Below are 12,278 nucleotides of genomic sequence, written 5' to 3'. Positions count from 1 at the left end.
GGCAACCAAATCTTAGCCTGACCCTCCCATCTAACCTTGCCTGCCTGTTCCTCTGGGGGATGCGGTGACAGGCCAGCTGGCTGGGGTGGGGTGGGGATGAATAAGAAATAGGACACCAGGGCGAGGTCTGTCTGCCACCCTGAGGGGGCAAGGGAATGAGCTCACAGCCCTGAATGATGCACTTCAGGGCTGCATTGGTTGAGCTAGGCATGTGGGTGACACCAGGGTTAGGGATTTGTCTAGGCTATGAGGATGGAAATGTGATGTGAACAGCTTCTTTCCACTCTCCAGGCACTGGGGACACAGAGCTGACTCACCATGGCCCTCCCTTCCTAGATCTCCATGGAGTCCCTTCCCTCAGGGCAGGCCATGGGGTAGATGAGGGCAGGAGGAACAGTGGCCAGGGTAGACTGGTAGCCTGTGGGGTCTTATCTATCTATCTATCTATCTATCTATCTATCTATCTATCTGTCTGTCTATCTATCTAATGCATTCTCCCTCCCCTGCTAAGTCCTGTTAGTATCTGAGGTATGTGCTGGCCCCATCAAGACAGACCAACAGACCAGGAAACCCCATATACCCATATGAGGACCATCTTTCCATCCAGGGAGCTGTACTACCCCTGTTAGTGGGGAAGGACCTGCAGAGAACCTCCCTGACCAGACAGGGGGAGGAGATAGTCCCGGCCCGGCCAGCTCAATGAGATGGTTCTTGGAGTTGTTTTGGCTGCTGCAAACCTACACTGCTCCTGGAATTGTGGGTGTGTTATGTTTCCTGGGAACATGAACAGGATACCGAGGTGGCCCCTAGGCTATGGCCATTGAAAAGGGGTGGGGGCAGTCATAAATTCCCATGATGCACTCAGGTGGTGTGGTTTCCAAGTCATAAAGTGCTTGTGAGTGTCCCCGGCTCTCATCATGCATGGTTCAAGAGAGTCGGAGTCAATCAGAGCGGGGACAGGGCACCGAAGAGGGAACTCTAGCTTCTGTAGCTGCTCCCAGAGGCCAGCCACACCACTGTCACCACATCCAGCTCTCAACCAGGTCACACCAACAGGAGCAACTTCATCCAGCAGGCTGCCTTTCACCAGGGCTGGCACATACCACGGAAGGGCACATGACCCGGAGCAAGCAAACATCAGAGGCCACGTGACTCTCAAAGTGTGTTAAGCCACCAGATAAAGTCATGCAGACCTATCTTTCCCAGAATTTTCCTTTAGATCTAGATCTCTAGCCTTGGATACTTCTGCCTCACCCCAGAGAAGTATTGGACTAGTTTACACGGATGGAGGCATATGGTGCTCCTGTGCAGGGGACAAGTGTGAAGGATTCCAAGAGCATCCCACAGGCTGGCTGCTGGAGGACAATCCAGCCCCTCTAGGGATAAAATTGCTCTGGCCCCTCTGTGGGCTACCCAAAGCTTCTGTCACTTTCTGGACAGCTCCTGAGACCTCAGGCAGTTGTCTACACATCCAGGTGCTTAGCCAAGGGGACTGTGGATCCACCAGCTTTGTCCTGCCCCTGACTTCAGGATATCCTAAGTGCCATCTAGTATGCTATGCCAGGATAAGATAACCAGGGTGGTGCTGCCTGCCAGTCTCTGGCTTGGCATCAGGAATAACCAAGGCATCCTCTGATCAAGACAGAAAGCCATCTGAAGTCACTTTGTTCTGCTGGGAGAGGTGGCAGGGAGCCTGGGAGAGAAGTACAGACCAACCAGCTGTAGCTCCAGACCCTCCAGTGTTTCTGCTCAGTTTTGCCACCTCTGACCCCCCTGATGCTCTCTTGGTGAAACCTAGAGCAAGCTAGGACAACAATAAGAATGGAGCATACAACTCAGGTTGTGGGGTCACCAAGTCCCCTTCCTATGCCCAGGGTCAAAGCACTGAACATTTTTCTGCAGGCCCCACTTGACTCCTCAGCACACACCACACATATGCACAGACTAGGAGCCACTGCACTCTGATCTCTGGGTCCCCCTGTATGCAGATATCTCACCTGGCTCAGGGACGGTTTCTTCTCAAATCCAAGCATCTACCTATCGCTAACTGGCCTTGGCTGCTCCCTGAGAGCCTGGCCTGATGACTAGTTCTCAGTTGTCACACAAAGTAGACTCTCAGAATTAACAGGCAGCCTACGGTGCTGGACACTGAACTTGTTCTCCAATGGCTAAAGAAATCTGCCTTCTCCAGGGGAAGCCGTTGACTTGGGCACTCTCCTCCTCCTCCTCCTCCTCCTCCTCCTCCTCCTCCTCCTCCTCCTCTTCCTCCTCTTCTCTATTCCCTCCTTGGCACCCACCCCTCCCCCACCCAGCAGCTTCCCCCATGCTCAGCGCTGGCCTGGCTCCTGTCTTATGAAATCTATGCAGTGGAGCCAAAGGGGGCATGCTGGTTGATTGTGTTGTTGCTGCTGTTTTTGTTGCTTAATGTAGCATTCCCCGCCACCACCACAAAAAAACAAAAAAGAAAAACTCAGGAGCTAGAGAAAAAAAATAGATCGAGAATAAACCAACCCAATCCACTCTGGTTTGTTTCTCCAGATCTTTTTTTTTTTTTTTTTAATTTTTGAAATAAGGAATTACTATGTAACCTACATAAACCTCAAAGTTACAATCCTCCAGCCTCAGCCTCCAGAAGTTCAGAGATTATAGCTGTGAGCCACCAGGCCTGCTGTGTTCTAACAACTTTAAGTGTTATGATGACTAGATTGTGATTTTTTTTTTTTTGAGACAGGGTTTTGCTATATACCCCTGGCTAGCCTGGAATGCACTATGTAGCTCAGGTTGGCCTCAAAACCTCAACAATCCACCTGCTTCAGTCTCCCCAGTCATGGGATTACAGGCGTGTGTCGATATTTTATATGTTTACTTTTTTTTGTTCTTGGTTCCTTGCTCATGACCCATTCCCCAAGGAAGGCAGAAAAAAAAAAAAAAAGTAACAATAACAACAACAAACCCTAGAAGCTCTGTTCCCCAAGGAGAGTTTCAGAAGTGGTCATCTTCCCCACTCTGGGGGCCACAGAGATCAGCTCTGAGCCGTCTTCATCTGGTAAGGTCATTCCAGAGGGCTCTATGATTTTTGAGAGAGTTTCTCTGTGTAGCTTTGGCTGTTCTGGAACTCATTATGCAAAACAGGCTGGCCTTGAACTCACAGATCCACTTGCCTCTACGCTACCACACTTGGCCTTTGGCATGTTTTGTTTAGTTTTGAGACAGGGTTTCAAGTAGCTGAGGTAGCCTCAAATTTACCAAGGAGTTGAGGGCTAGCCTTGAACTCCCCCGCACACTATGAAGCTCATATTTCATGGGCCATGGAGCCCATAGGGTGTGGGGATAACTGAGAAGTCGTTCCTGACCCAGGCCTTGGCTTCTTGAGCTGTGAGGACTGGAGGTCCCAAGAGGCTCCCAAGGCAGTGGCCTTCACTCAGCTCAGCCCCTCATTTAAAAGAAGGAAGTGATGTCATGGCCATGGCTGACCTACACAGCACTGGGAAATGACAACTCTGACAGCCTTGGACAGGCATACTAGAAGCAGGACTTGCTCACTTGAAAGGGACAGGTTTATTAAAGCTGTGATTGATACTGACCATGAGCCAGCCCTGGGACTCAGCCAGGAAAGTGCTAACCTAGACCCCTGCAAGTCCGCTGGCCCACTGAGAGCCTTGCTGACCACAGAAGAGCATACCCATATACAACTGGACTGATTACCTCTCTCTACCCGAGACTGCCGGGAAGTGAACCAGTACCAGCTCAGAATAGATGAAAAGTGGAAAGAAAAAACAAAACACCTAAAGGGGCCTGGGGTGTGGTGACACCCATCTGTAATCCCTGCACTTGGGAGATGCAGGCAGTAGGCTCAAGATCATCCTTGTTATCCAGCTAGTTTGAGCCCACCAGACTATGGAGACCCTGTCTCAGAAAACACACACACACACACACACACACACACACACACACACATCTTTCTGTTCTTGGAAGGAAGGATTTCTTAATCCCTCTGGGCACTGATGACTCTCCCCTGAACCTCTTCAGTGGCAACTGGCCCTCTCCCCTGAATGTCTTCAAACTCACCCATTAGGAAGCAGACCTTGAGGTCCTAGGTAGGTTATACTTGTTTAGGATTGGGTCTCACTGTTCACGTTCCCTCCTGGGTCAGAACACCACATGCCGACGCAGAATGGAGTAGGGATTAGACATGATGCTCTTTGAGGGTTTGGGACAGTAATTGGTGACTTGGGATCAACTTCTGACAAGTTACATGATTCAGCAACAGCCCTTGAGGCACAGTCTTGTTTTGAAACAGGGTCTCTCTACATAGTTGTGGCTGTCCTGGAGCCAGCTAGACCATGCAGACCAGGCTGGCCTTGAACTCACAGAGATCTGCCCACCTCTACCTCCTGATGAGACATAATCTTAACAGTGCCTGGAAGGCCAGGGACCAAGCCCTACCTATAACGCAGAAGGAGGAAGGAGGCAGCGGAGGAAGATTGCAGGAGAAAAGCCAGAGCCCCTGGTGTGCAGCTCAGTGGTAGAGCGTTTGCCTAGTGTGTGCAGCCCCTGGGTTCCACCCCAGCATCCCAAGAAAAAGAGGATACCCTGAGCCGGAAGACGGCTCTACACCATCACTAGTGGGATCTCGGACAAGAGATGCCGAGGAGGGTCTAGTGTACACCTGAGCCATGCCCTGTTCATCACATTCACCCTAAACTCCGGGAGTGAGTGCTCAGGGTCAGCGAAGCCACGTGACCTGACCGAGGCCCCACAGCTTGTATGAGGCACCTGAGTGTGGACTGCAGTGAAGGCATTGGGGACCTGGAGCTGTGAGACTTGTGCGGGTCTGTTAGGTCCTCATTCTGCGGACACTGCTGGGTGTCCAGTGTTGGTGGGCCTTGGGTGCCAGGCATCACTCACTCAACCTGTCCCTCCTCTCAGTCCTGTATGCAGGACAATGGTCCAGAACACACATCAAATCCCATTATGTCAGGCCTGAGGACATTTGCCTCCACTTCCCTCTGAGACACCGTTCCTTTTCCTCTGGATGACTGTCCCAGCCTCCCATGTCACCCTTACTTCCTCACTGCCTGTTCTTCACTTGGCAGCTGGAGCGAGACGTGAGTCAGGTTATGTTCCTTCCCTGCACACAGCTCTCTAACAGCTCACTGCCTTTCAAAGTCACCCAGGACACCTAACCCACAGCCTCTGAGGACCTATCTACTCCCCACGCCAGCCTTCCAACCTCGCCTTCCAGCCTTCTCCCTATACCTTACCCCACCGGCCAAGCAGACGCCAATCCACACTGTTCTGCGGGCCCGCCCGGTGGTTCCTCCTGCCTCTGCCCACTCAGCCATGATTACAGTGCTGCATGGTCTGGGCTACCCCAGGTCACCCAACTTCATTTTCTTAGTTACTTCAGAGAAACCATCTATCGACCCTGCCCACGGCAGCACCCTTGGGTAAAGCCCAACACACCCACAGTAGGTGCTCAATACGCACATGGCTGATGATAAACCCACAGGCCTACCTGGTTCCGGAAGATCAGTGCCACTATGCCACCAATAAGCTCCATTATGAGGCAGATCCCCAGGATATACATAAACTGGAAAACAAGATTCAGAGATTCAGGGGAATTGTGGGGTGGTGGGGGGAACGGAGAGTATGCTCAAAAGACCCCTCACCTGCGCTAAGATCAAGCATAATAAGGTGGTAGTCCTCCCTGACTGGGCCTTGCTGCCCTTCCTAGAGAACACAGGACTATGTTCAAGATGGCTTGAATCTAGAGAGTGGCTGAGCTGCCCCAGGGAGACACTCCTCGTATTTGTCCCTCAGTGGCGGCTAGATGAACAGCAGGCTCCTCCCCCACTTAGAGTGGTTATCCTCCCTCTAACACAGCCAGAGGGGGCAGGCCTGGGTCGCACTTCCATTCCCTGAGTCTCCACTGGCCCCAAACAGCTCAGAAGGGGCTTCCTACTCAACCAAGTATAGAAGGGATGGGGGTGGGGCTGAAGTTTGGAGGACACACACTCCATCCCCTTATCCAAGAAAAGATATTGACCAAATTGATGCTAGCAACTTCCAGCTTTGGGCAGTCCCAAGAGCCTGCTTGTGTCTGACTATAAAGCTACCCCCTCAGAGGGTGCTGGGGGCCGTGAGGCGAAGACACACATGCATCAGAGGACATGGGCCTTCGCACCCAGTGTCCCCAGCATTGGGGTGGCATCCCTCAGCTACAGACAGGGGCTGTGTTGACAACAACACTCCACCCGATGGTCATGTGATCTGAGCCAGGCACTCCAGTGTACTGGGACTCTGGCCAGAGTGTCCAAGTAATACGCCCTGGACTCAAAAGCAATAAAGATTCTGTGCCTGAAGATGGGAAGCAGGAGCAGTCCTGCTGGAAGTGGGAAAACAGACTGCCCAGCCTTGCCCGGTGGTACTGTGAGGATCTTTGGCCCCCACAGGTTTGCTGGTGAGCTGATGATTCATCATCCCATCCCCCGGCTTTGCTTGCTCTCAGCTGACTGTCATTTCAACAGCTGGGAATACAGAGACCACAGCATCTCGGGAACAGCAGTATCCAAGTCAGATGTACATACGTGATGATGTGAGGTAGCCAAGGCGGACCCGGACCACTGTGCTACAGTGGCTGATTCAGGAAATGTTCTAGGGCAGCTGGATTGTGTGAAAGACAGAAGGAACAGAGCCGGCCGGGGCAGAGTGACAGGCTCTTCTGCTTTCTTAGAGGCACCAAGAACCACTCCCTCCATCCTAGGGCTGGGAGGAAGCACTTACCGACTGGAGAAGGCACAGGTTGTCCCGGAGAGAAGCTAGCACCCCGATGAAGGAGACAATGAACATGACCACCCCCAGGAGGATGAGGATGATGGCCGGGGCCAGGAAGGCGCTCTCGAGGGTTTTGTATTTCTGCCTCTCGACCTCTGCGTAGATCCCCACCGACAGGACCAGGCCCCCAATCAGCTGCACAAAAAAGAGGAAGGTGAGGGACCGCGGAGATGTAATACTTCAGTTGGAGCATGCTTGCCTAGCACGAAGGAAGGCCTCCCTAGGTTTGACCCACTACAGAGCACAAACCAGGGGCAGTGGTGCACACCTACAATCCAAGCATTTAGAAAGTAGGGTCAGAAAGTTCAAAAGTTCCTAGTCCTCACACAGGAAGTTTGGGGACAGCTTGGCTACATGAGACCCTGTCTCCAATAGGGGGGTGGGGCAGGGAGGAGGAAGATGTCAGGACTTTACTCCAAGGATCTCTCTGGAACTGTGGTACCAGCCACAAGACATGGGCCACCCAAGGAACTGCACACGAGAGCCGATGCTCTAGGCTCAATTATGTTTCCCCACAAACCAGTGCCTCAGAATGTGACTATATTTAGAGCTGGGACCTTGAAAGTAGTAATTAAGTTAAAATGAGATCATTAAGGTGGCTCTAATCCAATACGAGTGCTGTCCTTGTAAGAATAAGTTGATTACAGGCTGGGAGGATAGCTCACTTGGTAGGGTGCTTGCCTAGAACGCGGATGCCCTGGGTTCAATTCCCAGCACCACATAAACCGGGTGGCGGTTCAGCACTTGAAAGGTGAAAGCAGGAGAATTGGGGTTTGAGGACATCTCTGGCTACATGCAAGTTTGAGGCCAGCCTGGGATACATAAGACCCTGTCTGAAGAGGAAGGAGAAGAAGAAAGATGACACCAGAAACGCACAGAAGGAAGAAGCCGGCCATCCGCAAGCCAAGGAGAGGGCCTGGAAGAAAAGAACCCTGTCAACAACTTGATCTTCTTGACCCACCAAGGTATGAGGGGAAAAAAAAATCTGTGGTAGTGTGTTATAACGGCCCCCGAAGACTGACACCAAGTGTAGCGGACAGTGCTGGTGGACCAGGGAAATGTCACTTCCTGCAGCATCAGAGAACTTGGATTTGTCTCAGCTCTGGGACACTGGCCAGGAGTCTACATTCCCATCTGAATAATGGGTATGAACACACTCCTTTCCTGCTCACCCCACAGCTTTCTGAAAGGTTTTAGTGAGATAACAAAGATGAGCATTCTAGAAGCATGGGGGCACAGGGTCACTGTCATGCATACTCCAGGGACACTTCCCAGCTGCTCAAGGAGCAAACACTTCACTCAGTCTCATAAACAAGGAATTTCCCTTCTGAATGACCACCGAGAAGGCCGAATGTCAGAACAGCGGAGATTTCTAGGGCATCTAAATGCAATCTCCCCTCTTGTCATTTTAACACTGAGACATGGTACATACTTAGTAGCCACATGGTGTAATTTCCCACCAGGAGAACCCAGGCTCCTCAGGGCTGTCAATCACACACAGGCTCACCCCATGGCCTTCTGCTCCCTTTTGGCAAAGCATGCTTTTCCCTGACATCCTATGGCATGGTCCCCCAAATCCTCTGTGTGTGTTCAGTTATCACCAACTCCATGAAGCCTTGTGGGGCCACATTATTAAAAACTGGAAATCCCCGATTGTTATGGTCCACATGCTTGTAATTTCACCTCTCAGGGTTCTAAAATGGGAGGACTGGGAATTCCAGGCCTGCTTGGTCTACATTAGAGACTCTCACATTCTCTCTCTCTCTCTCTCTCTCTCTCTCTCTCTCTCTCTCTCTCTCTCTCTAACACACACACACAAAGGAAAAAATATTTTTTAATGATGGAGCGGGGACCCCTCCCCATGAAACTCCTTAAATCTTTTTTCCTGATTTATTTTTCCCCTTTGTGCTTATTAGTATGCTGGAAGGGGGTGTTTAACTTGTCTGTTTTGTTGATATAGGGTCTCACGTAGCCCAGGCTGGTCTTGAACTTGCTGTGTAGCCCAGGGTGACCTTAAACTGTAATCCTCCTGCCTCTGTGTCCCAAGTACTGGCATTACAGCATGTACCACCACTCTGGGATTTGTACTTATTAGTATGAAATATACATTATTTTTTATTTGTTTTACATTTATTTGTTTATTTGGGGGTGAGAAACATGTGGAAGTCAGAAGACAACTTTTTGGGAATTAGTTCTCTCCTTCCACCATGTGAAACTGAAGATTGGACTCAGGTAACTTGGGTTTTCACTCAGTGAGCTATTTCATTGACCTTTATTTTTCTTTTTTAACTGTTTATTCCTATGACTCCCTAGACATAATCTCCAGGACAGGTAGTCTTTTGACAGTTCGGGGCACCCCCATCACCCTGGCAGTCCCAACCCTAAAGAAGTCTGGCCAGCATTGACACCCTGTGTCTGCTGAAGAAGCCTGGGCTGCAATTTCCACAGATCTCAAGGTTTGAATTAGACACCACTCTTCCCAAGTCTGTCCAAGGAAGGGTTCCGACATCCAGGCTATGCATTCTGGAGGGCAGAGAAAGGACATTAGATCTATAGACTTCTCCAGTCCACAGAAAGCATGGAGGAGCAACAGAAGCCACATCCAAAGTAAGAGAAGTGAGGGATATTATTGACTGTGCTGGTGAGCTATGCTGGGGACTGGGCAACCCTGGGGCCACATCTAGAGAACACAGAGGCTGCCCCGACTGACTTCCAGCCTTTCAGTGGCCATAAGAGGCTCCTCACAGACCATCGTATCCTCCATAGTGCCAAGGCTATCTGTGGAAAAGGAAGTGCCTGCTTCCTTCCGCCTGAGCACTGAGAAGTGACAGGGATACCAGGAGTCACACTGACTATGACACAGAAACAGCTGAAAGAATTACCAGGAAACCAGGTCTCTTGGACCCAGTGTCCTCTTAGATATTAAGCTGAGTCTTCCTGGTTTGCAAAGACGGCTGAGACCCACCTCCTGGTCTAAAACAAAAGTCTTTCCAGTACGCATGACCAGGAGGCTAATGGCATGGACAGAATCAGCCAGCAGCTCCGAATGAACAAGTTAGCCAAAGCAGAGAAACTGTGGGCAAAGGGATCAAAATGACCATTTAGGTAAATTTTTTAAATTAACAGGGCAACAGATGTAACAGATGTAACACAGACAGACAGACAGACAGACAGACAGACACACACACACACACACACACACACACACACACATCCTACCTCCCTATAAGAAAATGGCAGCCACAGAATTATACAGAGAGGCAGGCTGTACCAAGAAAACAACGCTCCTGAATGCTTAAGAGAAGTTCCTTGCCAGGCGGTGGTGGCGCACGCCTTTAATCCCAGCACTTGGGAGGCAGAGCCAGGCGGATCTCTGTGAGTTCAAGGCCAGCCTAGGCTACCAAGTGAGTTCCAGGAGAGGCGCAAAGCTACGCAGAGAAACCCTGTCTCGAAAAACAAAACAAAACAAAAAATCCCAGAGCTGTGGGACAATTTCAGACAGAGCCAATCTCAGCCCTCCGCAGAAGGACAATGGGTGGATCCTTTTATTTTTACAAGCTCCCTGGAGCCCTGGGACCACTCCAGGACAGTCTTGCTGGCAGTAAACCAAACTTCTCTTGGTCTCATCATATTCCCCCATGAGACGCCATTACCATTTCCTCGCCAGGCTAGCCGGTAGCAACAGCTCCAGCCACCAAAGCCTGGGCGAAGCTGCCCCAGCGGATGCCAAAGCCCAGGCCTCCGGACTCCCTCACCACCACGCACCAAGCCATCATAGGCCCATCTCTCCTGGTCAGTCTGAGATGGCGTCATCCTTCACACGGTCGCCACCCTGGCACAGGCTGACCCCGGCTCCTCCAGCAGGTGTCCGGAGCAGCACTGTTCGTGGCGAGAAGCAGGCATGAATCTCCCCAGGAACTTAAAACTTCCCAAGTGATATTTACATCTCTGCTGACATCAGTTTATCCATCCGGTTATCGGTCAATGCCAGCGGGCAATCCAGTCCGCTCCTTCACTAATTATAGCCCGGGCCCCAGGCAGCCAGCCACCCCAACCCTAGTGCAGGAAGCAAACGGCCCATTCGTCAAACGGGACAGCTTCAGCTAAACAGACATAAGGATAGGGGCGCAGGCCATGCCCGTTTGGGGACACGGTGGGAAAAGAACATACTGCCTGCAGTCTGTGGGCCAGGCCTCAGACTGTGAGACCAGGCCGCCTCTTTGCCCTTCTGCGGAGGAGCCCTGTTGTTCAGTGTAAACGGGGTCCTTTCAGAATCTGCCTGGCGCTCAGCTTTCCCGTGGGCAGAGACAGGCCCAGCTGTTCGAAGCTGCTGGGAAACAAGCCATGCTGTGTGGTGCCTCCACCGGCATGTCCTCAGTATGTGGCTGGGTTTGCCTGGCTGGCTCATCCCCAGCTGGAAGAGCTTTCCACTTAGAGAGGTCCGTTTCCAACCCTAAGGCATATAACAGGCTCCTGACATGGTTCAGGCACTCTGTTAGGCTCCACGAGGGCCCAAGGAATCCAAATCAGATAGGGAGCAAGACTAGGGGAGGAGAGGGAGAGAAAAAGTCTGTCCTGTGGATGGATTCAGGGAGTCTTCGAACTTGGGCTGCAGGGAAAAGTCAGATCTTTCTTTTTTTCCAATCAAGTATCCCTTAGAGGGTCAAGGCTTGCTCCCTGAGGTGGAGCTGCTGGGGGATGGTGGAGCCTTGTGGAGGTGGGCCAAATCAGAAGTCTTTTTTTTTTTTTTTTTTTAAAGATTTGTTGTTTGTTTGTTTATGTGGGTACTTTGTCAGCATGTACATCTGCATACCAGAAGAGGGCATCAGGAAGTTGTGTGTTGCCATGTGGGTGCTGGGAATTGATCTCAGGACCTTTGGAACAGCAGTGAGTGCTCATAACCACTGAGCCATCTCCCCAGTCCCCAAATCAGAAATCTTCATTCAGCTCGCTGGGGGCACACCCTTGAAGGGAACAACTGACCCCTAGCCCCTTAATCTTCCTCTTCGCCACTTCCCTGGCCACAAGGTGCATGGCTTTTCTCTACCATGTGCTCGCTCCATGATGGACTGCCTCATCTTAGGCCCCAAAGCAACTGAGCCAACAGATCATGGCCTGGAACTCCTGAAACAGTGACCCCAAACAAACCTTTCCTCTTCACAAGGTGATTGGCTCAGGTAACTTGTTAGAGTACCACAGCACTGACTAATACTGCTTCTAACTGGAGTATTCTCTGCAGTCTTATAAATGGAGGCAGCCTACAGTATTGGTGACTGTCACTGATGGAATACAGCATGTCTCCCAGGCTTCTATGCCAGGCTCTCTTCCATAGAGAGCAGGACGGAGCAGTTAGAGAAAGGAGTCAGGAGCTGGCATTCTGGGCCTGCCTTGGCCATGGCATAGCCTCACTTTGGGCCTTGTTACTTACCTGTCAAGCAGGA

General features: G+C 51.2%; 1 protein-coding gene across 1 annotated transcript in view; it reads right to left on the bottom strand.

The window, feature by feature from the left end:
• Tspan15 (tetraspanin 15) overlaps positions 1-12,278 on the bottom strand; it is a 45,500-nt gene that overhangs the window by 10,943 nt on the left and 22,279 nt on the right. The window contains exons 2-3 of the mRNA XM_059282025.1: positions 6,787-6,972; positions 5,519-5,593 (exon numbers count right to left, since the gene is read on the bottom strand). Coding sequence (XP_059138008.1) covers positions 5,519-5,593; positions 6,787-6,972 — 261 coding nt within the window. The remainder of the gene's footprint in view (positions 1-5,518; positions 5,594-6,786; positions 6,973-12,278) is intronic.

This window comes from Peromyscus eremicus, chromosome 16_21 (genome assembly GCF_949786415.1).
Source record: "Peromyscus eremicus chromosome 16_21, PerEre_H2_v1, whole genome shotgun sequence".
Classification (NCBI taxonomy): Eukaryota; Metazoa; Chordata; class Mammalia; order Rodentia; family Cricetidae; genus Peromyscus; species Peromyscus eremicus.
This window is presented reverse-complemented; position numbering and strand designations above follow the sequence as displayed.